The sequence below is a fragment of the Drosophila serrata genome, unplaced genomic scaffold, assembly GCF_035046125.1.
Source record: "Drosophila serrata isolate PLE 108 unplaced genomic scaffold, ASM3504612v1 contig_376, whole genome shotgun sequence".
In the NCBI taxonomy this organism is placed as follows: Eukaryota; Metazoa; Arthropoda; class Insecta; order Diptera; family Drosophilidae; genus Drosophila; species Drosophila serrata.
The window spans coordinates 2,856,006-2,882,478 of NW_028257274.1; the positions used below are offsets into that span (position 1 = coordinate 2,856,006).

Here is a 26,473-nt window from a genome sequence, read left to right on the forward strand (position 1 = left end):
TATGGCCAGTGACCTAACCAAGCCCTCAGTTCAACAGTGCAGTCCAGCGGCAGTGCCCCTCCTCATCATCATTGGACGACCGCCTCTGCTCATTTGCATTATGGCCAAGATGGTATGGAACAAAGGCGCAATGTGGCCAATACATATGGAGGCAGGGCAGCAGAGGGGTCTGGCGAGGATGGGGTGGTGCAATGGGAGCGCCATGCTGGAGAAATGAAATGTTTGCGTGTGGAGTGCGACGTCGTCGCTGGCTTTCTGCCTAGCATGAATCACTCGACCGGCGACATCGTGTGCAAAGTGTAATGAATCACTTGTCCGCGGGTAAGAGGGAGCTACTTGGGCCCGCCGGTTCGAGTACCCCCCACAAAACAACAAAGCATACACACTCACACACAGAGAAAAAACACTTATAACCCCATTCACTTACTTAGCAGCCGGTACGTGCCGGTAATTTACAATTTTTACCCGCCTCCAAAGTATGGCCATCTCCAAATGTGCCAACACATTTTTGTTTACATCTATTGAAGCTCCAAGCTGTTGATATCCAAGCTTTTAGATTATATAAAAAGGATAATTAAAAAAAATATGAGCCAAACAGGACAAGAAATCCTTGATTTCTACGCTCTTTCAATAACCACTTGAAGAAAGCTAACAATAATCAAGGATAGCTGCCTTAAATATACATTGTGAATGGTGACATACAATTGTTAATCAAAATACAAATTTTAGAAAATTCAAATTATATTAATATTAAGTGAAGTTAAAGCTCCACTTTCTCTTTTAGAACCAAATCTAAATCTTTTATAAAAATGACCCAAATTGCTCAAAATTAATAATTATAAAATTCAAACGATTTTATGGGCTCATTTTTATTTGTTTCCTGTTCATAAAAACAGTTTAAAAAGTACGGCTAGTATTAATATTTCCATACAAATTTTTGTAGTGGTTTGTGGGGGGAGGAGCTCTTACAGTCTAAAATCCAGTGACATTGGATTAAGGGGGGGGGGGGATCTTGTGGCCGTGATAATGGATAACTTATGACTAAACCAACTTCGTGCGTTGTCAGGTTCTAGAACTTGGGTCGCTTCACAAACGGCTTGGCACCGTTCTCCGGATGAGGGCGCTTGTTGAAGGGTTTCTTGCCAAAGCTCTTGTTGTTTCCAGTCTTTTGGAATTTGCCAGCCGGGGGAGCACCATGACCAAACCTGTGCTTCTTCATAAATATTCTGTGCTTCAGCAGCGAGTTTGGCTCCAGAAAGATTGGCTGGTTGTTAATCACGGACTCGTTCAACAGGAAGGACTTGCAAAAGGCATCATCGGTGGTGAACTTTATCACGGCTTTGTTGGTCAACATCTGGATGCTTTCGATGTCACCGTTTTGGCCAAACAATTCCTGCAGCTGCTCTTCGGTGGTATCTAAAAGAAAAAAAAAAAATTATTTGATTTCTGACCTATTACTATGGGATTTTAGTTATATTCAACTCACCATTGGTCAGATTCGTCACCAGAGTGGCACGTCCCGAGCTGGTGCGCTGGAAACGCGCTAGCTTCAACTCCAAATTACTCAAAGTCTTGCCATTGAGCTGGGCCAAGGCATTTGTGGCGCCTTCTGGCTGCTTAAAGGTGATGAAGGCCAGCACCATCTTGCTGCACACCACATCAACAAAGTCCACGTCGAACTTCTTGAAGATCTTTTCAATGACATCAGTACTGAAGGACTCGTGCTTGCCCACGTTCTCTAGTATCAAGGTAGTCTCTGGGCTCTTGTCCGAATATGATCTAAAGAGCTTAGGTCGTACCGTGATGAAGCGCGAAAAGAACTCGGTGCTGTGCAGCTTGAGGGCTTTCTTGGCGTCTTCACTATTAGTGTAACGGACAAAAGCTTTTGGGATATTTTGATTATTCGATACGGTTACGAGTTCCACGGGACCGATCTGCTCGAAGTGGGCCTTGATCTCCTTGTAAGTGGTATGGGGTCCAAACAGGCCCACCACGACGGTTAGATCGTCGCTTTCGTTCTTATCGCGCAGCAGGCTCACGGCCAGAACCTTACCGCCCAAGGTCAGAGCCTTCTCTTTGGCCGCCAGAGCAGCCTCGGCACCAGCAGCCGTTTCGAAGGCAACAATTACTTTGTTCTCACCCTTCTTGTCTGTAATGCGGTTTAGAACCGAGATCGGCCCGAATTTGGTAAACAGGGCAACCACCTCCTTATGCTTGAATTCTGCGGAACAAGAAATTAGATGAGTTCCGGCATATTCGTGATAATCGTTTTAAATATATTTAAAGTTGTTTAATTACCTTTTGGCAAGTTACTGGCAAAAACGAGCTGATTCTTGGGCGTTCCTGGAGGAATTTTGCCCACGCGTACCTTCGGAATACCGCCCTTCTTGGCGTCTGACTCCTTGCCATTGGCTTGGTCAGCTATTTTGGCCTTCTTGCCAACAGGCTCCTCCACAGGCGCCTCGTCTTCGGAATCTGCGCTATCCTCACCGGCTTGAACGTTGTCGAAAGAAGCCTGGCCAGGCTCAATTTCATCGTCATCGTCCTCTTCACTATCATCATCATCTTCTTCTGCCTCGTCATCAATCAAATCTCCTACATCTTCAGCCTAAAATGGTACAAAAAGTTGGTATTTTAAATCACAATGTAACTATTAACTAAACTAATATGAAACATATGGAAATATGCTAATGTACAATTAAGAATCATCAATGTGGAGTGATATAATGAACGACAACTCAACGAACATTCCCATTTTACTGAATAACGAATAATAATGCTACCACACTAATGTTTAACTAAGGTTAAGAATAAGGAAAACATAAATAAATCAAGTTAACAGGCTTGTATCCTACATTCATAAGTATGTATCTTCTTTGCATATAAAGTTTACATGCAGAAACACATGGCACATGGCAACATCGTCATAGGGCCGCCGGAGACACAATGACAGGTGAACACGTTTTTCTCAAACATACCTGGGAGTCGCTGTCATCCTCCTCGCCACCATCCTGTTCCTCATCATCGGAGTCCTCTTCACTGGACTCTGGCACCTCCTTGACCGGCAGCTTCTTGCCCTTCTTTGCCGGCAACTTGGACACCACCTCCTCCTCCTCCTCCTCTTGAGGCTGCACGGCCTTGGCGCCGCGCTTGGCGGGCTTCTCAACTCCGTTCTTGCCCTTGGCGGCTACGGCTTTCTTTTGGGCCATTGCGTTTCTTTATTGTGTTCTGCTGGTCAAACTGATCAAAATCAAGTGAATTCAACGCAAATATGTTGCCGCCGCGTGCTTTGTTAAATGGAAATTTGGAACCACGTGGGGGAGTAGAGGTGGAAGTACATCGATGCCAATATCGATGTTATCGATGTTTTTGGCTGGGAATCATCGATATTTCTTTATCTATAATTATAATGCGCATCGGATGAGAAAACCGTTTAAATTATAAGTATTACATTGATTTTCCATATTAACTAATAATAATAATTTGAAAATAAATACATTTTTGTATCTTGTATATATCTTTTAAACCACACTAAAATTGTTAATAAACTTGAAAAAAAATAGAATTGGTTTTTTTTTTTTAATTTATTTTAAACATCTAGCGGCCAGCTAAAAATATCTCATATTTATATTTATGAAGCAAATTCTGTAAATAATTGTATTCGTAAGAAAACTAGCTACATATATTGGAGTTTTTTTTTCCGATGGTTACGTGCATTTCAAATAATAGCAAAAGGAAAGCTAACGTCTACACGTCGAAGTGGATTGCAATTCGATCAACAATATTTATTACAATATATACATATTTACGTATATTACAGATATATAGTATTACAGTTATAGTTTTACATTTACAGTTTTTAATTTCCTAGTTAATTTTATTTAGTCGTTTAATTTAATAAAATGATATAGTAATCATATTTAATAACACTGAATTTTAAAATAATACAAAATAGCTATACATCAATTTATATACAAATCTGATAAAAAAGAAAGTTTTTTTCTATAAATTTTCAGATTTTACCTATGGCAGCTATATGCCGTATGGAATAAAAATGGAATATCCGACTTTTATACTAGTGAGAGTATATAGAAGACCAACTGCAAAGTTGCATTCACATAACTTATAAACTGATCAAGAATATATACCTTATATAGTAGGAAATGACTCCTTCAGTGCGTACGAAAATTTTGATTTAAATTTATTTATTTATTTATAAAACAAATAAACGCTGGAAATTATTTGAGTCCAAAAAGTAAACAAAAATAAGATAAAAATTATTAAACATGAATTCATTAAATAAAAAAAATGTATGTTTTCTGTCACTGTGATGAAGCTATTTTATTTGTTTAGCTTGTTTTATCCTATTTTCTGTCAGAACTTAGCTTATTTAGGTGCCCGTCTTCTGGCAGCACCGAGTGAGACTGTGTTTGGCGTAAGCTGGTCGATAACGTAATAATCGAAATTAATCAATATTATCGTGGCCAGCCTGCCCAAAGGTGCGAAACTAGGCTAAGTGTTTCGGTTTCTTTTCATGGTGTGACCATTGGTGAAGTTCTCAAAAATCCTCGACTCCGTTAAAATGTTTCTTTTTTTGGTATTTTAAGTTAAAATGGGTTAAGTGTGGGAAAACCTCCCGCTCAGTGTTGGTTATTACCGAAATAAGTATACACATAAAAAATTAAATTGCAGCGCACAGATATATTTATAAAACGTCGCGACGAGCGGATAAGCACTAGAGCAGCGGCGAAAGGATAGCGACGGAGAAGGCGGACGCTCCAGGAGCACACACACAACCACCAATGAACACACTCAGCGCCAGCACAAACGGAGGTGGTGGAGGAGGAGGAGGCGGTGGAGGCGGAAGTGCTGGAAATGGGGGAAACGGAGGAGGAGCAGCAGCAACTGGCAGCAATGGCTCCAGCACAAATGTGACAGCTGCCGGGAATGCCGCTGGCGATGAAGCTGGCGGCGATGCCAGCTCACGAAGGCAGGCGACGCGCGTCTTTAAGAAGAGCTCCTCCAACGGCAAGATCACCGTGTACCTGGGGAAGCGTGACTTTGTCGACCATGTCACGCATGTGGATCCCATCGACGGTGTGGTGTTCATCGATCCGGAGTATGTCAAGGACCGCAAGGTGTTTGGCCAGGTACTGGCTGCCTTTCGCTATGGACGCGAGGACCTCGACGTCTTGGGCCTGACGTTCCGCAAGGATCTGTATTTGGCTCACGAGCAAATCTATCCGCCCATGCAGCTGGAGCGCCCGATGACCCGGCTACAGGAGCGGCTAATTAAAAAGCTGGGACCCAACGCCCATCCCTTCTACTTCGAGGTGCCGCCCTACTGCCCCGCCTCCGTTTCCCTGCAGCCGGCCCCCGGTGATGTGGGCAAGTCCTGTGGCGTGGACTACGAGCTAAAAGCCTTTGTGGGTGAGTCCTCGTCGTCGTTCGGATCGTTGGCTTTGGTGTTGGTGGGTGTGTCCCCTCGCAGTCAGTGTCCATTTCCATGTTGGGGCGGTCAGGCAAAGTCAAAATCATTGATGAGCGAGCCAGTGCAGCCAGCCGTCGATACAGCCGTGTGCAATAAATGTACATAAAGACGTAGTATCTGTACACTCCGCATATATGTATGGACCTATACATATGTATATATCTACTTACAGTAGAGCCACGCAAAAGATTTTCCTTGTTTTTAACGTCTTAAAAAAGATTTCAAATTGTAAATTCAGCTTTGAAAGTATTTAAAATGTGGGTCTAGTCAAATCTGTGCTAGTTGTTTTCCGTTTTTTTAATTATATTGTTTTTAAAAGAATTTGTAGAAGCTTTCTCAGCTTTGTTGTTACATTTGTTGAATTTAGACTTTTAACAAGTGTTTAGAGTAAAGATCATTGTTTTTTAAATGTTAAATATTTAAGTAAATTGGTTAGGAGATCTTAAGTTTAATTTATGATTATTAAAAGGTTAAAATAACCTATTTTAATCATGTGAACCTTGGCTTACAAAATCAGGTTATGAGTTATAGCTGCCATTTTAGGTTATTGCTTCTTTGGGTTACAAATTCTTGACCTTGTTGACGTTTGACCTGTGGAAGCTTGACTGTAAATGGGTTATTTGTCTGTGTGTGAGTGGTTTTTGTGTAATTTAGCGCATGTGTCACGCGGTCGGGAACGGCGGGGTTAATTAATCCAGCTACGTCTGAGGGGGCCTGCGCAGCGCAAAAATGTCATTGGGCTTTGGTGACGCAGCGTCCCACCTAATTGGAATTCGACGCTTCTAATTGGAATCCGACTCGGCCGTAGCTTCCCATTGTTGTTGTTGTTCGCTTTAATTAGGCGCCGCAGTTGACTTTGCTGACGTTTTTTTTTTTTAATTCCATATCCATATCCACACTCGCTGAATGCTGAAATCGATTCTGGGAAGCTTTTCGGGGTTTCTATTTTCCGCTTGCCTTGCTTCGCGCTCTTTATTTTGCAATAATTAATAATAATAAAAATTAATTTGTAACAAAAATTAGTAGCAAACGTTGCCTGTTCAGCAGAAATACAAGTTACACGCGCATATTTGCGTTTCGCACGCGCACCTCCCCAATCGTTGAGGTTCCTCCAGTCTGGAAAGAAAACGATTGCCTCGCAATAATATGTATGTATGTATGTACGGATATACATATGTATACATACATTCAGTAAACATTACTATCTATTTGGTTTGCCTGGCTTTTGTTCGTTAATTTTTTTGGTTGGTGGTTTTATGGCTCCTCTGCTTGGCATTCCGTTCTTATCTGTCGGCCAATTTGCGAGGGGCCATAAAAAGATTAATAATGAAAGAGCAGCGATGCCAATTGGCATTTTGGGTGGGCTTTTCTATACATATATATTCTATATATCCAAAGGGATTCTGTAGCTGCACTTCTTCATAATGATACAGTAAATAATGAACGGCGGGAATGGAATGTTTTTTATCTTGGAAAGGCGCTTCGACCGCTGACACTTGTTGCATTTTGCCAAGGCGATAAATTTCTATAAATAAACCTTTAAATTAAAAATATATTATCTCAAGGCATTACTGTTGAAGTAAATAAATCATAAAGGTCTATACAAGTTTTTCGTGAACTAAATATTCATGTAATTCCCTAATTATAGTGATAAAACCTTTATCATTCGGTTTTTTTAGGGGCCTATAAATTAGTTTGCTTTATCAGCTGATATTGTTAGCTTTCTATAATCATAATGTTTATATAGAAAAGATTTAGATAAGAGCTGACCTGATTTGTTTGTTATTATTTAGGCAAAGGTGGGCTTGAATTATTATTATTTTATACCCTTGCAGGCTATTTTAATTTTAGTCATAGGCCGACCTTATAAAACATATATTCCTGATTAGCATCAACAGCTGAATCGATCTAGAAAAAAACCTAGAAAATCGAAATCTTTAATATAAAAATGTTGAACATTTTTAATTACAAAAAACGATAATATTTTATGCCTCGTTAAGATCAATTGCATTTAATCGTATAATTTAATTGCAAACTGCAAGTGTATTAACTTCGGCTTCGCTAGGTCAGTTTCCTGTCTTATTATTGTAAAAATTAATATGAAAAGCTAAAATTACTAAGAAAAAATGTAAATTCCCGAACAATTTATAGGAATTTAATTCGAGAGGAAATATCCCATTATACACAAAACAAAATATGTAGATATAATTGTACAGTTTTAAATATTGATTACTTTTCTTTAAATTATTAGTACATTTTAATATTGGCTTACACTAGTAAATACTGTAAATAGTTAATATCATATTCTATTCTATAATTCTCCGAAACGATTTGATCAGTTAACCAAATAAAGTTTACAAATACATTTTCTTCTTGTAAACTCAAGTCTTACTTATTTTCCCATAACCAATAGCCACTGTAGACTGTAAAATTTCAAAGATCCAAACAATATGTGGGATTTTCTATTCAGTAAGTAATTCGCTGAAACAATTTCTCAGCCGTTGCTTTTATTTACTTGACTCTGGCGTTTGCTGATTTGTTTATTTAATGCGCCTCGTTTCCATGTTCTTGGCATAAACAATTAGTTTGTGGGCCCCCCTCTCTTGACGTAGCACGATTTATGATCTTACAAATGGAAAGCATTTCGTTTAATTGGCAACCCAATCGTTTGGAATTGAGCCGCCCCTGCCAAACATTTTTTGGTTTTGCCGGGTTTGAAAAGTTTGCGGAATGTGGAATGCCGTGCGATCGTTGCGGTGACTCAGTCACTGGACCATGTCTCGTCTCAAAACAATGACGCACTGAACTGCCAACGTTTTGGGGGAATGACGTGACACACCCCCTTAAAAAGCTTTATGTGTGACTTCTTGGAATGCCATTACTAATCTCTTATTATTTCTCATGTTAGGCGAGCACGTGGAGGATAAGCCGCACAAGAGGAACTCGGTGCGCCTCACCATACGCAAGGTCATGTACGCCCCCTCCAAGGCCGGCGAGCAGCCATCGATTGAGGTTAGCAAGGAGTTCATGATGAAGCCGAACAAGATCCATCTGGAGGCGAGCTTGGACAAGGAGCTGTACCATCACGGCGAGAAGATATCGGTCAACGTCCATGTGGCCAACAATTCGAATCGAACGGTGAAGAAGATCAAGGTGTGCGTGCGCCAATTTGCCGACATCTGTCTCTTCTCGACGGCGCAGTACAAGTCAGTGGTGGCGGAGATCGATTCGGAGGACGGGTGCCAGGTAGCGCCCGGCTTCACCCTGTCCAAGGTATTCGAGCTGTGCCCCCTGCTGGCGAACAACAAGGATAAATGGGGCCTGGCCCTGGATGGGCAGCTGAAGCACGAGGATACCAATTTGGCGTCAAGCACACTGATTACGAATCCCGCTCAGCGCGAGAGTCTCGGCATAATGGTCCACTACAAGGTCAAGGTGAAGCTGCTTATTAGCTCACCGCTTCTGAACGGTGATCTGGTGGCCGAGCTGCCGTTCACGCTGATGCATCCGAAACCCGAGGAGGAGGAGCATCCGTTGCTGGGCGAGCGATCACCGAGGGCCAGTCTGGCCGGCGGACAGCCGCTGGTGAGCCTGGGCGATGGCGGAGAGGCCGGTTCGGCGGCTGGCGGACAGGCGGCACAGGATGTGCCCACCACCACCAATCTCATCCAGCTGGACGATGATGAGGCGCAGGATGATGATATCATATTCGAGGACTTTGCCCGCCTGCGTCTTAAAGGCGCCGAAACGGAAGCTTAAACGGGAGCAGGAATCCGAAAAAAACATTGATTTATTGTCCAAAACTACAAAAGAAAATATTCACATCATTTTCAGCATTTTTGTAATATACGAAAAGGATAGAGGAAAATGTAAAGTTTTGATACCAATAGCCAAGTAGCCGCGGTAAAGAATAGTTTGATGTAAGCTATTTGATATGTGTAGTAGGCCATACGTTCTAGTATCTATATAGGGTTTAAGCTGAACAAAGTGTACGAATTTTAAAATGTGAAATTGTTTAACAAATACACAAAATCGACACGGAACACACTTACACACACAAGGACATAGACCTCCTGCAAACAGTTGAAACGATGCACAAACATTAAATTTATTTATATAACCGAAATGTAAACCCATTTGTATTCCTCCATTTTAAAAGGCTCAAAAACGCGCAAATGTAATTCCAGACCCAAATCCAATTGCAATATCCGAGAAGAGAAGCTTTAAATTATTTTGTATGGCAAATTACACACATTTAGTTGAAAAAACAAACCCCCTAAACAATATCTAAGTATAAAGAGAGTAATTTATGTAATTACAGAAAAGAATAAAAGCAAGAGAAAGCAAACTATTTTGTTACAAGAAAAGAGACAAGATGAAGTCCTGTATGATTTTTCAAAGTGATTTCCTAGTTTCTCTAGTTTTGTAAATGCGATGACGGAATTATAATAGAAGGTACAAAATATCGGAGAGCAATTTTAACGATTTTTTTATTAGAAATTCAACAAAAGCAAAGCCAATTCCTTTTAAGAACTAAAAATTATTGAAATTACTTTAAACTAATACCCTTTCAAACCATTCTAGAGCCTGATTAACCTTAGGTTCTGATCATTCATTGATCTTACTATAATTGGCAAAGTCCGAATCGAAATTCCTCAACGAAAAATCTAACAAGAAATTACTTTAGAGATACATTTTTGGGATTTAATCAATCAATAAATAACTAAAAAAAAACATGTACGCAACAAAACATATTTCCTAATACAATGGAAAGCAAAACAACACAAGGAGCGAGAGTTGAACAAATTTAGGTTCCTTTCATTTGACGGCGGGCGCCTTTAGTAACGAACAAGATAAATATTTATTAATTCTAAATATATTTAGGAAGAATATATGGATAACGAGAAAAACAAAAATACGCAAATATAAATATTGTAAACTAAGGCTTTTAAATGCGAACTTTAGCTCGAATTTGTTTTTAGTGCCCCTTCCGACCCGCCCGAAGCGTCAGCTATGGAATGCATTGAAACAATGTTGACCATTCGACAGAAATTTACACACAACATACATACATATTTTAAAATGCATTTTTATAACGCGTATATATATATATATAAATATATGTATATTTGTACGTTAACACCGATCGATCGTATTATAGGTTTGTTAGAATGTTTTTATCAAGTGAGAGAGAAGCGAAGCAACAGAGACGGATCTTGGAATAAAGAAGTTAATTTATATAAACGTGCATTACAAAACTGGTTAATTGGATACAATATGCTAAAAGAAATATATAAATATACATATAGAGCAATTACAATTTATATAAATGTGAATGAAAATCTAGAACTATGTGAATATGATGCATATACATATGTCTGTAAAAAAGGATTTATACTCTAGTCGGGTGTAAGTTAAAGCATTTAATTCGTAAACAAAATCTGTGTGTGTGCATGTCCCTTAAAAATCAGCAATACACGCGCAGTTGTCTCTGATTATTGGTGCAGTTGGAAATAAATTGTGAAAATTAATTAATTTATTAACTGTTAAACTTATATCTGAGTTTGCCAAATTTATAACTTTTTTAATATTGAAATCAATTGTAAAAGTAGGCATTAAAATATTTTGGTATTCCTATTCAAAGTTGTAATAGCTGAAAGATACTATGGGGTTTCGTTTAAACTAATTTCAAGACCATTGTTATTACTGATTAACTTTTGTATTATTAAAATGGTTTTTAACAAAAAATAATATCTGAACTTGTAGCTTTTATAGTTTATCCATTATTTTGTATTTCTTAAATAGGAATTGTAGGTACAACATTATTTTAAATTTAATGTTGGTTATAATGAGATCCAACTGCATCCAATCATCATATAATGGCAATACCGTGGATGAAATATTTTTGAATTTTGTAAGCTAGTGAAAGTCACTGAAAAAATTGAATACCAAGCTAAATTTAAACATAATTTTTAATGTTTTTATATAAAATACCTTTTTATAACTAGCATACATATTTATATACATAAATTATATAGCAAAGTGAAGGAGCCCTGCACACAAGAGAGTTACCCAGATGATGATGACAGGAATTCATTTTATTTTTTATTGTACGTTTTTTGTCTAGTACCAAGATGCATTCAATTTGATAAATGTTTAATTTTAATGTATGAAATATACAAAACTAGGCGATAGATAAAAAACCAAGTTAGGATACACACAGAAAATGAAAAAATAGTTAAAATGCTAAAACGTACGTACGAGTATTACATGTACCTAAGTACCAGGAACGCTAAATATATATATATATGTGAATACCATCTAGTATATGTGAAACGAAGTCGAAAATTGATTGATCTAGCCACCCTAGCCCACGGATCCGAATGGAATATGGAATCTATAACTACCTACCTATGACTAATCAAACCCAAAAACCAAACGCGAAAGATTGAATGTTGTTTGTTTAATGTTATTAAATACACACCGATAAAGGCAAGCATCATTTAAATGGATAAAGATGACAATTGTTGGTCCGGCGGCACGTTGGAGGTGCTTATCTAAATACAAAACATTGAGAACAGGAGTGTGAAGGACTAGGTTCTGAAAAGCTTTAATCTAATACATGTGTATTGATACTTACCATATTGTAATACATATTTGGGTTCGTTATATCGATATACGCCCAGTCCCACGCCACTATAGCACCCACTTATGCCTCCAACGTGTCCATCAAATAATTAATATTCTATACAAACAAACCAACATATATATATATGTATATATATATGTGTACAATATATGCGCATTATGCAAACAAAACGAAAAGGAAAAAAACAAACACATGGCAAAACAATCTATTTAATGATGAACTCGCAAACGCAAATGCAAAAATACATACTTACGTATTTATAAAAACAAAAAATACATTCATTTTTTATTTGATTGTCAATGTTGTTGCACCATTTAGAAAATAATTAATTAATGAATTATTAAATATTTTTGATGTCCAGGCAGGCAGGCAGGCAGGCAGAAAGGCGGAGAAGTAATTGCAACAATGTTGATTGAAAAAATGTCACACAACATTCACTCGTGTGTATTGGCATGAACAGTTTGATGTTAATGTGAGCTACTGAATAATTATGCAAAAATAATAATAAAAGAAGAAAAAAACAATAGAAATTCAATGGAATAATATTATACATAAATAATCAGCGCTAGCGAATGCCAACAGCGTGCGAAGAGTAATTTGAATAAACAAAAGGAAAATTGTTTTCATATGTCTGAGCGGTGTGCGTGGATTTCCCACTCCTTATTTTCCGAACAAGAATTAAGGATTTTATTTTTTATTAGGGATTTTTAATTTGATATTTAATATTTCGGATTGCGTTTGTGGAAGAGCTGCCAAAACTTTGGCAGCGCATCTGACCCGAGGATTGGGTGGTCCCTTGGCCCCCGGGGGATCATAATTTATGCATTTTACACAACCTGAATAATTGATTAATGCACAGCGGACTTTGGATCACCGCTGCGGTTTAGATGCCGGGAGCGGAAGTTGGGACAGATGGTCGTCCAGATGAACGGAACGGAGCGGAAAACCGCAATGTGGAAAAGCCATTTGCTGTTTGCTGGCTTCCTCTTCGACAGACCACCACCCTTCACCTGTCACCTGCTCCGTTTTGGGGGAAATCGCTCATAGAGAGCCAGATATTCTGAGCACTTAAAACGGTCGTCAGCAAACGCTGTTCTGACCATTTTTGAGAGGATTCGCTGCGGTTGTATCTTGGTTATGTGTCAGTCAGTCAGTCAGAGAGTTAGTCAACCTGGGACGAAGTCCAGCGAATCTGTCGCTGGAACTCGAGCAGCAGTTCTTCATTTCCGGTGAAGCTTAAGAGCCGTGATTCCTTCCCGACTCCTTTCATTCTCAATGTATTCGAGTGCCTGCACGGAAAGAAAATGTTTACTTTAAAATAAACAAACTATTCTTAAAAGAAATAATGCAAATAATCATATCCCAAGCTTATTTTTTCATAGGTTTAGTTATCAAGAAAGTTCTATACAATATCTGTAAAATTTCAGATCTTTAAGGAATAAACATAAATAAACTTAGTTTGTAATTCAATCAAAAGGTGATAGAGACTTGTTCAAGTGTAAATGGAAACTTTCTGTTTGTGCGCAGTGGAAAAACCGAGGAGCAGCAATCGCACAAGCAGCGGAAGTAGCTCGCCTGACCCAAAACCACCCATAACCCAAACCCAAGCCAACTCAGTTCATCCACGTTCCGGAGGCGCCTTCTGTCTTCTGTACTCTGCGGAGGCCTCACCTTTCTCTCTCGCTGCTGCTTTGTACACTGTATGGTTTTCATTTCCGGTTTCCGTTCCTGTTGAGTTACTTAAGCGGATTACAAGAGCGCCGGCAAAGGAAGCCCCGGCCGGGGGAAGGAGTTTGGCCATCGAAGACCGATCCCTGAACTGGTCTCCACCCAATTCCTGTTTTGACTAACAAAATGTGTTGAATTTTAATTGAGATTTATGGGCTCTACACCTGACGCCCCGTGGCCCCATCTAGCGCTGCCTCATTAGCTTAATTATACACGTATTGAATTTCACTTTTCGCCAGCCCACGCGGCGTATGTGTAATGTATTCATAGTTCAGGTGCCAAGTTACTGTGTTTGCTCTTGTTTAATTTAACAGTTAAGGTTAGAGGGAAAACCTGGCCCAGGTTCCTTTTTGTTTTAAATTTTAAGTTATATTTCTGATTAATCGTTCCCAAACTAAGTCTACTTGTCTTTGTTGCTTGCTTTATACTTTATTTAAATAATTGAACCAGTGAAGGCTTCTAAGCCTGGCAGTTGGCATTCTCCCAGATCTGGGCCTGGGACTCGTAAAAGTTAACCAACTCCTCCATGCTCACGTTGGACAGCATGTCGTTGATCTTCGGGACGAAGAAGTTCTGGTAGAGGAAGTCGCTGATCTTGGGCTGGATCTGCTCAAGGGCGAATGGCACCATGATCTTGGTCCACTTGTTCCAGAAGTTGTTGGTCGAGATGTCCCACAGAGCGTTCCAGTTGTCCAGCTCCACGCCGGCCAGGAATACAGTCTGCTGGAAGTCCACCATGCGGAGTCCGGAGGAGTTGGTCAGGCTGCTGGCGAAGCTGTAGCTGCCCACGAAGCGCAGGTCGAAGAGGGCCTCGTTGATCACGTCGTTGCGGCGGATGGGCATCTTGAAGCCTCCGATGTTGATGAAGCCATCGACCTCAGCGAAGCCCAGCATCTGGATCTTGGGGAAGATCAGGTCGTAGGAGGCCACACCGGTCTTACCATAGTCGCTGGCACTCAGCACCTGGAAGCTGTCCAAACCCTCGATGCGCATGTTGGTGGCGTTGCCCACGATCTGGAGATCGTCGGTGATGTATTGGAACTCGTAGAAGGGAGTGCTCAGTGGGGCCAATGGGGGAATGTTGCCGTAGCCGCAGGGCATGATGCTCTTGAAGGCCTGCAAGAAGCGGGTCATCGACGAGGAGAACTGAGCGGCGCCGGTCTGCTGCACCACCGGAGTGGCACTGACGGCAGCTAGACCCAGGAGGGCCACGATGAGGAGCTGGGAGCAGGAAGCCATGTCGATCTCTGAACTGTTTACTGAACTGTTCGGTGAACTGCTGGTGAATGGTTAGCTATCGAGGAGACATAGCTTTTATAGGGGAATCCTTATCTTCGCGGGTGGCACTATTCGCCTGCCTTTGATCGATTGTCTATCGAGGTAATCGCTCTTATCGGAGCCTTAGAGCATTGATCACTGATCGCTTCTAAGTGAGTCACTTGTTTGCCGAGTGTCAGGGGTTCCCTAGGTGGGTGAGTGGGCCAGACTAGACACCGCCTCAAGGGTCTTATCGGGTGATTGTGCGGCCGAAATTAATATCTAATTGATTGGTGGCGCTTGGGAAAGGCTGCACGAGCCAAAAATTAAATCGGTTCGGTGTAAATAAATGTTCCAAATTTAGAATACATCAATTTCTGTCAATCGAATTAAGAGTGTGGTAAATTCTTGGAAACTGCATTTCTGAGAAATCTCGGTGCACAGCCTCATGCATCAAATTATTGTTTAAATAATTTAATTCCCTTAAGTTAGAAAATGTGTTGGGCTTTTTCTGTAATTATTTACTGATAGGTCTTCAGTTCCAAAAGAGTTATTAGTCTGAAAACAATGAAATTAATTGAATATTTCTTTTAATAAATTCATTTTAAAATGTATTATTATTTATACATATGTACTTTAAAACTATACTATAACTTCTTAAAACTACCAAATCGTGTTTTTTTTCGTTAAGGGAATCTGGTGTTATTTAAGCTTTCTAGCACTACTAACTTAAGCTCCTGTTTTAGCAACCATCTAACATATTTATAAATATAAAGCTTATTTTGGCTTAGAATCTAGCTTAATCTGACAAGGCTGCATAGATCTTTCCCACGCTTTTATATATCTCTCTCTCTCATTTTCTCACGCTCATATCAGAAAAAAAGCTGAAGAGTGGGAGTGAGTGCAGAAGCTTAAGCGACCGTAAGCTCTTGTGTGTGCAGCCTAAAACATCGTGGATTTATTCAGCAAATAAATCTTAATTTGGAGATCATCCACATCTTATTATATCTATGTATAAATACTTGGATAATAATAATTAACCATTCTTCATTGCAAAAAAAGAGCAAGACGGCTGCAGTTATATTAAAAAGTAAACAATTTAAAGTGAAAGAAAAATAATCTTTAACCACACACACACACTTCATCTTTCTCCTTTCCTCCTTCATTATCTCGTCGTTTTGGATAACGGATCTTCGGGATAAAAGACAAAGAGTGATTAGAAAGTAAGTTCAGCAGATAACAAATCACATGTGCAAAAAAAGTGTTAATAAATGTAAAGTGAATTAAAGTGAAATAGAAAATATCATAAAAAAAGCTTAAAAGTCAAAGTAAATAGTGCTTAATAAAATTGTAAAAGTGAAGTGCATTTTTTTTGTTTTTTTCTTAATTTTTTTTTAAGTGAAGTGAAATTTATTTTATAAATTTATGAAAAGAAATGAAAAAGAAAAGAAAAAGAAAAGTGTTAAAATTGGGGGTGTGTGTGTGTTGACTTTTTTATGTATAGGGTATCTTATGAACTGAGTGTGTCCGTGCGGAGTGCACCTAATTTTTACAATTAAAATATAACAAGATGAAGATGAAGATACATAAATCAGGTAAGTAAAAATGTTCATGATAAAGAACAAATTAATTGATTTTATTCAAACTATATAAAATGTTTATACATTTTTTATTGAGAGTAATACAAATTATGAAAAGTTAGAAATCTTTAAAGAATAAACTTATTTTAATACCTACTATAATATATAAATATTCAATATTCTTCGGCTGAAAATTTAAAGGATTCAATTTGAAAAATTCTAAAAAATTAATTGAATTTTCCAAATTTTTCTAAAAATTAAAAAAAAATTAGCCACTGTTATGTTAACAAATAATAATAAAATAAATCTACTTGATCGTGCCTTCCAGTGTTTATAAAACCTTTAAGATTTCTGAGAACGACTTGGTTATTCTCGGTAACCATAAATTAATCCAATACATTATGTCCCAAAGACACTTGACAGAAATGGATGGATTCCATGGAAAGCCACTTTGGTTCTCATAATTTGCAGATTATACATTTTGATCAGGCCACCTTTTTAGAGCGACCACCAGCGAAGACCAATCAATAATATATTCATTTTCCAACTCGGTTGGCAACAAGGGTTTCCATGCCACATCTTAAGCCTTTAATCGTGCTATGTTTAGTCTGGTCGAACTATGGCCAAGGAAACTCCAAAGAGACAACCCACAAGCAGGTGACTCACTTAGAAGCGATCAGTGATCAATGCTCTAAGGCTCCGATAAGAGCGATTACCTCGATGGACAATCGATCAAAGGCAGGCGAATAGTCCCACCCGCGAAGATAAGGATTCCCCTATAAAAGCTATGTCTCCTCGATAGCTAACCATTCACCAGCAGCTCACCGAACAGTTCAGTAAACAGTTCAGAGATCGACATGGCTTCCTGCTCCCAGCTCCTCATCGTGGCCCTCCTGGGTCTAGCTGCCGTCAGTGCCACTCCGGTGGTGCAGCAGACCGGCGCCGCTCAGTTCACCTCGTCGATGACCCGCTTCTTGCAGGCCTTCAAGAGCATCATGCCCTGCGGCTACGGCAACATTCCCCCATTGGCCCCACTGAGCACTCCCTTCTACGAGTTCCAATACGTCACCGACGATCTCCAGATCGTGGGCAACGCCACCAACATGCGCATCGAGGGTTTGGACAGCTTCCAGGTGCTGAGTGCCAGCGACTATGGTAAGACCGGTGTGGCCTCCTACGACCTGATCTTCCCCAAGATCCAGATGCTGGGCTTCGCTGAGGTCGATGGCTTCATCAACATTGGAGGATTCAAGATGCCCATCCGCCGCAACGACGTGATCAACGAGGCCCTCTTCGACCTGCGCTTCGTGGGCAGCTACAGCTTCGCCAGCAGCCTGACCAACTCCTCCGGACTCCGCATGGTGGACTTCCAGCAGACTGTATTCCTGGCCGGCGTGGAGCTGGACAACTGGAACGCTCTGTGGGACATCTCGACCAACAACTTCTGGAACCAGTGGACCAAGATCATGGTGCCATTCGCCCTCGAGCAGATCCAGCCCAAGATCAGCGACTTCCTCTACCAGAACTTCTTCGTCCCGAAGATCAACGACATGCTGTCCAACGTGAGCATGGAGGAGTTGGTTAACTTCTACGAGTCCCAGGCCCAGATCTGGGAGAATGCCAACTGCCAGGCTTAGAATCCTTCACTGGTTCAATTATTTAAATAAAGTATAAAGCAAGCAAAGAAGCTGAGTTAACTTACACTTTAGTTGAGGTGGTTATGAGGAATATACATACATATGTATATAGACTAAACTTAAACCAAATCTCTGTATTTTATAGATAGGCTAACTGCTTGGAGGCATCAAGGCTTCAGAGTTTCGATTACTGAAATATAATATTAAGCAAGAAACAACAAATGTTATTAAAACAGTTATTAGAGATGCATTTAACCATTAAAAGAGAAGCCTTGTACATACATATGTAAAAGTTTATATATGGAGCATATGCAATAATCAACTTGTGATTTATTTGTATTCGGCTATACATTTTATTTATAGTGTAAATGTTTTTGAAATATTAAATATTCATCGCATAAATTTGTCAAGCTTTTATTTTAAATAATGTGCCAATGTGATTTTCCAATCATTTTACTTACTGAAGGCTTTGAAATAGAAAATAAACACAGCCAACGTGTTTCATCGGCACATCTATGGTGTCTGTAATAATTATAACTATTTGCAGATTAAATAAAAAATTTCTGCTTTAAAATTTAATTCTTTAAAGTTCATCGATGACTATTTCCTTTAAAGTGATAAATTGCAACTGCATTCTACCCCCTTTTTTGATCCAAATAGAATTTTAGAGATAATCAATATTGGAAACCCAATGCCTTCGAATCCCTCATTACAGAGTTTAGTGCAACACAGAGTTTAATGCAAAACTGACTTCTGACAGATGCATCATTAGGCCCTAAGCCATAGTACCACGTGGCGTATGTGTAATGCATCCCCAATTAGAGAACCAAACACAATGTCTTTGCTTGCTAAATATTGTATTTCACTCGAAGCGAAAACACTAGGCCTCCAGGCCTCTAGGCCTGGCAGTTGGCATTCTCCCAGAGCTGAGCCTGAGTGTCGAAGAAGTTAACCAGCTCCTGCATGCTCACATTGGCCAGCATATCGTTGACCTCCGGAACGAGGAAGTTCTGGTACAGGATGTCGGTTATCTTGGGCTGCATCTCCTCCAGAGCCAGGGGCAGCAGGATCTTTACCCATCGGTTCCAGAAGTTGTTGGTCGAGATGTTCATCAGGGTGTTCCAGTTGTCCAGCTCAACACCAGCCAGGTAAATGGTCTGCTTGAAGTCCACCATGCGGAGTCCGGAGGAGTTGGTCAGGCTGCTGGCGAAGCTGTAGCTGCCCACGAAGCGCAGATCGAAGAAAGCCTCGTTGATGACATCATTCTGAGTGATGGGCAACTTGAAGCCACCGATGTTGATGAAGCCATCGAGAGCGGCAAAGCCCAGAATCTGGATCTTGGGGAAGATCAGATCATAGGAGGCCACACCGGTCTTGCCGTAATCGCTGGCACTCAGCACCTGGAAGTTGTTCAGTCCCTGGATCTGCATATTGGTCACATTTCCCACCATGTTGAAGTCATCGGTGATGACCTGGTATTCGTAGAAGGGAGTGATGATGGGACCCAGGGCAGGGATGTTGCCAAAGCCGCAGGGCATGATGCTCTTGAAGGCCTGCAAGAAGCGGGTCATCGACGAGGTGAACTGAGCGGCTCCGGACTGCTGAACCACTGGAGTGGCGCTGACGGCAGCCAGACCCAGGAGGGCCACGATGAGGAGCTGGGAGCAGGAAGCCATGTCGATCGCTGAAGTGGTTTCTGGTGAATGGTCAGCTAACTAGGGAAAACAGCTTTTATAGGGGAATCCTTATCTAGGCGGGCGCACAGCTCGATGGGTATTTGATCGATGGCATATCGACTGGATCGCTTGTTGCGTGCTTTTATCACAACGTAAGGGATTTAAGACCCGGGTTGATTCACCCATGAGTCGCGTGGCCTCTTTGAGGGTTTTCCCCAAGGCGATCAATCGTTTACTTAATAGCTGATAAAAGTGCTAACACAACATGTTTTCCCGCTAATAAACAGTTCGAGGAAACTCTTAACTCTTTAACATTATTCCGTTTAAAAAAATTTAAATAAGTCTGGAAAACATGAGGTAATTATTTCGGTTCTTCCCCCATTGTTGAATTTTCCATTACCTCGCTAATTATTCGAGCATTCGGTTTAAGCTTTCCCTCATGTTCCCATCACGCATCCATTAGGGGCAGCCATCATTCCTGGCTGATTGGCAGAGGCTTTCCAGTGCCGCTAATACCACCTGACTCTCGTTGGAAACTCACCTCTGCACTGGAGGTTTCTGTGCCTGCCCAGCTTTGGATTTTCTGCATCTACTCCGGCTGCCGAAAATGTTCCATGATGGTCTGTGAGTGCTCTGCTTTTTCTGGTTGCAGAAATTCCAGAACTAGATAGTTTTTATACCCTTGCAGGGTATTATAATTTCAGTCAGAAGTTTGCAACGCAGTGAAGGAGGCACCTCCGACTATATAAAGTATATATATTCTTGATCAGGATCAACAGCCGAGTCGATCTAGCCATGTCCGTCTGTCCGTCTGTCCGTCTGTCCGTCTGTCCTTCTGTCCGTCTGTCCGTCTGTCCGTCTGTCCGTTTCTACGCAAACTAGTCTCTCAGTTTTGAAGCTATCTGAATGAAACTTTGTAGTTAGCCTTCTATATACTCTCACTCGTATATATGTCGGAACGGGCCGGATCGGACGACTATATCATATAGCTGCCATAGGAATGATCGTAAAATTTTTACAAAAAAATTTTTAACTTTTTCAGTTTTCATTAGAATTAAATCAAATTTAAGATATAGCCATTTTACTATACTCTACAATTTTGTGTAAAATTTTATGAAAATCGGACTAATCATATATCGGACTATATATCATATAGCTCCCATAGGAACGATCGAGAAATTAATACAATTAAATTTATAACTTTTTCAGTTTTCAGCTGATTTTCATAAAATTTAAGGTATAGCTATTTTATATTAGTCTTAAATTTTGTGTCAAATTTTATGAAAATCGGACGACTAAATCTTACAGGTGCCATACAAACGATCGTTTGATGTAGAGGAATAATGCAAATCTGTGTATGTAAAATTGCAAATATAATATGTATAGGTGAATGAAATGAAAGCAGCTATTACTTCATTGTTTTTTTAACACAAATATATATAATTTATATTGTATGGATTCCTATTCATAGAAGTTCTATCTGCAAGGGTATATAAACTTCGGCGTGCCGAAGTTAGCTTTCTTTCTTTCTTCGGCGTGCCGAAGTTAGCTTTCTTTCTTGTTATCAATGAAATGTGAGATAGTTGGCTTTATTGGTTAGTGATTATTTTTCTTGAAAAATATTAATGTTAATAAGGGAATTTTTACTAGGATTATTCTTGGATCGAGATGTTTTCTGCTGCATAAATTATAAAACTAAATATAAACAATATAAATATAAATAATAATTGAAATATACATTATAACATTGATATATATTTTAAAATATTTTTCAAAGCTTTCACGACTTGGAATCATTTCGGTTAGTTATAAAATATTTTTTAACATTATTCATTTTTATAACTCTTCCAAGATCCGAATAGCTTCTCCTACTTGGAGTGCATACAAATCCTTCATCAGTTTAAAACCCTTTTTCAACTTCTTCATTTTCCGAGAGTGCGAGTATTTTGGGGCAGTTCAAGGATTTTTTTTGGCTACGTTTCCCTCTCCCCATAACAATTTTTTGTGTGTATTATTTGGCTGCCTTTTGTTTCAACATTTTGATTTGGTTTCTGGTCGCAGAGAGGTGTAGATGATGTCAGCACCATTGATGCTTTGTTCGGACATTTCACTTGAAATGCAAAAGTTCAATTTACTGCAGGCGCCAGGTTGCCAGTGTGCTTTCTTTTCGTTACCCCCGTTTCCCCCGTTTCCCGCCGCTCCAAAACGCACCGGAAACAAGCTGCCACGCCCATACCCATGTCCATGTCCATGTCCTTGCCCATGTCCGCATGCTCACTATACCATTCCCGCACAGCTTCCGCTGGACCACGCAAGCAACAAACATGTGTACCTGGCATAAAACAAAGCAAATGTGAACCGAGCTCCTCCTGCGCTGGACAGTTGTTACCGCTGGGCAAAGACACCGAGTCTCAGGTCCCTGGTTCAGTTGCCAGGACCTGCGTTTGGTTTAGTTTCAGTCTCTGTTTCTGTTTCTGGCCAGAGCCGGAGCTCTCTGGTTCCAGGCTTCCAAGCTTCCTTTGGCACTCCCCTGGCCATGAATGGTGGGTGTGTGTATGTGATTGAATGGACTTTGACTGTACACTGAAGGATACATTTTTATGTATTACGAAGGATTAATATTGTTAAAATCTTTAAGAAATGAATATGAAATTTATGAAAGATAGAAGTACAAATAAAAAGTTTTTTCATATTTGTTAATAATTTATTTATGGGTATAGAGAGGCAAATATTTTAAGCAGTTTTCACAGCTTTTATAAGATGTATGTTATGTATGTCATAAGGCAGTTAAGCAATGACTCATAATACAATTTTAAATAACAGAATAATCATAAAAATATCTCAAAAACTATGAAAAATTGTGCCAAAATGATAACTTAAAAGGTAATGAAGATAGGTTATTCCCTGAGAGCTACTCCCTCCAAAAATGGAACATACTTTTGCAATAAATATAAAGAAAATTTGATTAATAATAACCCCATTTTTTGGATGACAATTCCTATTTTTTTAATCCTGATTTTCTCTCATAAGTTTCCTCTTAGTGCCAGGGTATAATTGAATAGACTTTGAGTGTAGTACAACACTCGAAGCGGAGCTGACGATGACCACTATACCATGTTGCCGTTTTACCATGCAAATTCCGGGTAAAAACATTTTTCGGACACAGCTCCAGAGGCGTTGGCAGGGGTTTTTCCAAATGTGGTAGTTAAGGGGAGAAAGGGTGAGACCCCGCCCCTCCCCAGTCGCTGAGCATTCGAACAGCTGCCGTCTGCCATCCGCCATCCGCCAGTTTAGCCGCCGGCCATCGATGATGAGCGCAATGTTCATAACCTGACCCACCTCCGGCCCCACCTCCAAGGAGTGTGTGTGTTCTATGTGTGTGTGTGTGTGTGTTTTCCGGAGGGATGCGGATACGGATGAGAGTGGCTGGGCTTTGCATGCTAATTCCCTGCAGGTGAACATGGGCTGGAGACGACCCCGTGTCGTGTGCCCAGCGGCTTAACAAGATCCGAATTCCATTTCTTGTATATACACACTCGCAGAATCAAGTGAATCCCTTGAGTTTTATGTTAATTTAAGTAAAAAATTGAAGAAAATAAATAGGAAAATATATTTAAAATTAAATTTAAACTTAGTTAAGAGAGTTGATTAAGCCTAGAGGGCTTTACTTTAAAGAAGTTTTAACTGTTTTAAAGATTTAACAAAGATTAAACCAGGAATGTAGCACTAACTAAATTCACACAAGAGGCGTCTGCGGGACTTAAGTTTTACATTAATTAAACTATTATTTTAATTATTGTGACAGAATTAAAATCCAAATCAAAATACTAAACTTTAAGAAGCAAATTAAACTGCTAAATCTATTTAAATTGATATTTTTTCGAGTGGATTAACCTCCATCCTTTGTGGAGTTCATAATCTTTCCTGTTTTGGACAGATCAAAGTGACAACTGACCGCATTACTTACTGTATATGCAGAATATGCCGCATGGCCCCGCCGCTTTGATTATGGGACTCCACTTCATTTGGGGCCACAACAAAAGCAGGGCCCACAGCCAATTTGGTTGGACACACGGCTAATTGGGCCAGAGAGTGCGTGTGCACCGTCGAGTGGTTGTCCCGGGTGGTTCCCCCTGGAACCGGTGGTGGAGTTGGATGGAGTGTTCTTGATTATACTTCCGCTCGTCTAATAGAAAGTGCGCCGCAAAAACCACATTATGCCGGCGTCTTGTCGCCCTTGGAATCGAGAAGGATGAACAGTGTCTAGAAGGCACCTGAGCTGGGCTTCTGATGATCCCTTGCCACCATTCCTTGACTGGAATGGGTCGAAGGCGGAAGGGGCGTGGTTTTGATGCTTGGCAAACCACAAAACTTTTACCGTTTGTTTTGGTTTGCCAGAACGCCAAGACCGCCCGCCCACCCGCTGCTGCTTTTGGTCCCTGGCCCACATGTATTGGCTAAATTAATATTCTCAATTGAAAACTTTTCAACAATAGTTGTTCGCACAAAAGTTTTTCAAAGCCATTACACTGGGAGAAAAATAAAATGGTTTCTAATTCGAACATTATTTTGTAATTTTATTGCATGCACTTTTTTAGTAATTGGACTTAATGGAAAAATCTGAAAAGAAAAACCTGTGAAACATTGACTGTTGTTTTCTATGTTCTTAGCAACATTAGCAAAGCAACATTATCTATTGGTTTTCGACATGTTATAATTTAAAATTATTATTTTATTTTTACTTTTTACTTGTTTTATATTATATTCATAGTTGTACACCTATAATCCCGTGAATAAGACAATAATTCGAGGTTGTCATTGAACAAATTAAACACGCTTTCTTTTCATTATGCTGTCGGGTATCAGTTTTCTTTTCTCTTTTGATTATTATATTAATAATTATTATTATTATATAAATAAATCAGTACAAAATAAATATGTACTTTTAAAATATCGTATCAATCGTCAGTTTTTTAGTGATTATTATTAAATGATAAGATCTACACTCTATTCATAAAAGTTATTGACAGCTTTCAGTAAGTTTTGATTATTTTTTGAGCATTTATTTTTTATTTAAATGTAATGGTAATGGCAATGGCAATTTTATATATTAATCTTGTGCATGGAGATGGAGATACCAAAGAAATTTTTTTAAAAGCCTGGAACGTTAGTAATTTAAAGCGGAATGTTGGTGAGATTTAATGTTTGATCTTAAGAGTTACATCAGTAGCAAAATCATATATTTTTCCAAGTAAAATGATGAATGTTTAATAAGCGATCCCTAAATTATGCAAACATACATAACATATTTAAATTCTATATAACTGAACACTTATTTTTGTTCAGTGCAATCTATCGCTGGCACCGCAAAACTTTTGTATGTGGTTTTTGTGTATTCCGTTCTAATAAGTCGCCAGCTATCTAACAATTCAAATCTAAGAAAATTTCAAAATTCAATTTGCACACCGAAGGGGGGGGGGGGGCACCGGGGCACAACAACAAAAGCGAGCTTCAGCTCACCTCATCTCCATCTCGGGGAAGTCCCTTGCCTTCCTCTAACCCCAAAAACCTGGGAAGCCCCACGAACAAATGAGAAAACCCAACCTCATTGCAGGCGAACCTCTCAGAGCGACAGGCAAGTGAACAAACATTTTTGAAAACTTGCCTGAATAGATTATTAGGAATTATCAAAACTTAATTTAGCTTAAGAGAGCTCAGCATAAAAGGGGGCCAAGCGGGCAGATGCGGGTGGTGCTAATGAATCACCAAATGGGTTGGTGAGGCACTGAATCACGACCAGGTGACAAACAACTGGCGCGCTGCAGTGCCACTTGAAAGGCGGCTTTTGAAGTGGTTTTGTTGTCGCAGAAACTTTTGACTTGAAAGAGGCGACCTGGCCAGGCAAGCCCATTGATCTTGCACCGTCTTTGTTGTGGAATCTAATAAATCTGGGACTAAGCGGCTTAGTTGTTGGCTCCTTAGGGCACTTAAGAGTTTAGTAAAAACGATTTAAGACCCAACACAGCAGTTACATCAATTGCACCAAAAAGCTATCAAATTACATATGAAATTAACAATTAAGAAGCTTGTTTAAAGATGTTGTTTTAAAGTACCGATTCCATCTTTTAAATCTCAATTTCTCACTTATTTCTCACTGATTTCCTGTCGCCATTATTGCACAGTGTGCAGTGGGACTTGGATCGATCTAATGAGCCTGCCCAGCTGGCGGCCCGGTGTGCCATCTCCAGCTGGGTAATCGACTTCAATTAAATCAAGCCAAACGACACCGGCAATTGGAGCGTTCCAGGCTCAATTCTTTTGTGTCCCAGCGGACACGAGGCTGGCAGCTAAATAGAGCGACAGTGGGAGCCATGACGACACCGGGTGGCCAGGAGGATGCCCTTGTCCCTTCACTCAATCTGGTGTTAATAACGTGGCGGAAAATTCACGAACTG

General features: G+C 39.9%; 5 protein-coding genes across 5 annotated transcripts; 2 read left to right on the plus strand and 3 right to left on the minus strand.

Annotated features, from left to right (window-relative positions):
• Window positions 1-851: 851 nt before the first annotated feature.
• Window positions 852-3,365, minus strand: mod (modulo). The gene is made up of 4 exons (XM_020942875.2): window positions 2,979-3,365; window positions 2,299-2,608; window positions 1,487-2,221; window positions 852-1,416 (listed from the first exon to the last, which is right to left on the minus strand). Exons 1-4 carry the CDS (start codon window positions 3,207-3,209, stop codon window positions 1,070-1,072), a joined length of 1,623 nt encoding a protein of 540 aa, XP_020798534.2. The 5' UTR covers window positions 3,210-3,365; the 3' UTR covers window positions 852-1,069.
• Window positions 3,366-4,591: 1,226 nt separating this feature from the next.
• krz (beta-arrestin protein kurtz) lies at window positions 4,592-9,874 on the plus strand. Its single transcript, XM_020942864.2, has 2 exons — window positions 4,592-5,430; window positions 8,400-9,874. The coding sequence occupies exons 1-2, from the start codon at window positions 4,803-4,805 to the stop codon at window positions 9,248-9,250; spliced, it is 1,479 nt and encodes a 492-aa protein (XP_020798523.2). The 5' UTR covers window positions 4,592-4,802; the 3' UTR covers window positions 9,251-9,874.
• Window positions 9,875-14,327: 4,453 nt separating this feature from the next.
• Window positions 14,328-15,107, minus strand: LOC110176540 (uncharacterized). The gene has a single exon (XM_020942930.2). The coding sequence runs from the start codon at window positions 15,105-15,107 to the stop codon at window positions 14,328-14,330; it is 780 nt and encodes a 259-aa protein (XP_020798589.2).
• A 2,455-nt stretch (window positions 15,108-17,562) lies between these two features.
• LOC147642660 (uncharacterized) lies at window positions 17,563-18,342 on the plus strand. The gene has a single exon (XM_086839832.1). The coding sequence runs from the start codon at window positions 17,563-17,565 to the stop codon at window positions 18,340-18,342; it is 780 nt and encodes a 259-aa protein (XP_086695958.1).
• An 896-nt stretch (window positions 18,343-19,238) lies between these two features.
• Window positions 19,239-20,018, minus strand: LOC147642661 (uncharacterized). The gene has a single exon (XM_086839833.1). It carries the CDS (start codon window positions 20,016-20,018, stop codon window positions 19,239-19,241), a length of 780 nt encoding a protein of 259 aa, XP_086695959.1.
• Window positions 20,019-26,473: the final 6,455 nt, after the last annotated feature.

Excerpts from the sequence above, each read along its gene's own strand:
- LOC110176540 (XM_020942930.2), bottom strand. The coding sequence starts at position 15,107 with ATGGCTTCCTGCTCCCAGCTCCTCATCGTGGCCCTCCTGGGTCTAGCT.
- mod (XM_020942875.2), bottom strand. The coding sequence starts at position 3,209 with ATGGCCCAAAAGAAAGCCGTAGCCGCCAAGGGCAAGAACGGAGTTGAG. Across the intron at positions 2,609-2,978 it reads AGGATGACAGCGACTCCCAG|GCTGAAGATGTAGGAGATTT; the intron begins GTATGTTTGAGA and ends GTACCATTTTAG. Across the intron at positions 2,222-2,298 it reads TGCCAGTAACTTGCCAAAAG|AATTCAAGCATAAGGAGGTG; the intron begins GTAATTAAACAA and ends CTTGTTCCGCAG.
- LOC147642661 (XM_086839833.1), bottom strand. The coding sequence starts at position 20,018 with ATGGCTTCCTGCTCCCAGCTCCTCATCGTGGCCCTCCTGGGTCTGGCT.
- LOC147642660 (XM_086839832.1), top strand. The coding sequence starts at position 17,563 with ATGGCTTCCTGCTCCCAGCTCCTCATCGTGGCCCTCCTGGGTCTAGCT.
- krz (XM_020942864.2), top strand. The coding sequence starts at position 4,803 with ATGAACACACTCAGCGCCAGCACAAACGGAGGTGGTGGAGGAGGAGGA. Across the intron at positions 5,431-8,399 it reads CGAGCTAAAAGCCTTTGTGG|GCGAGCACGTGGAGGATAAG; the intron begins GTGAGTCCTCGT and ends TTCTCATGTTAG.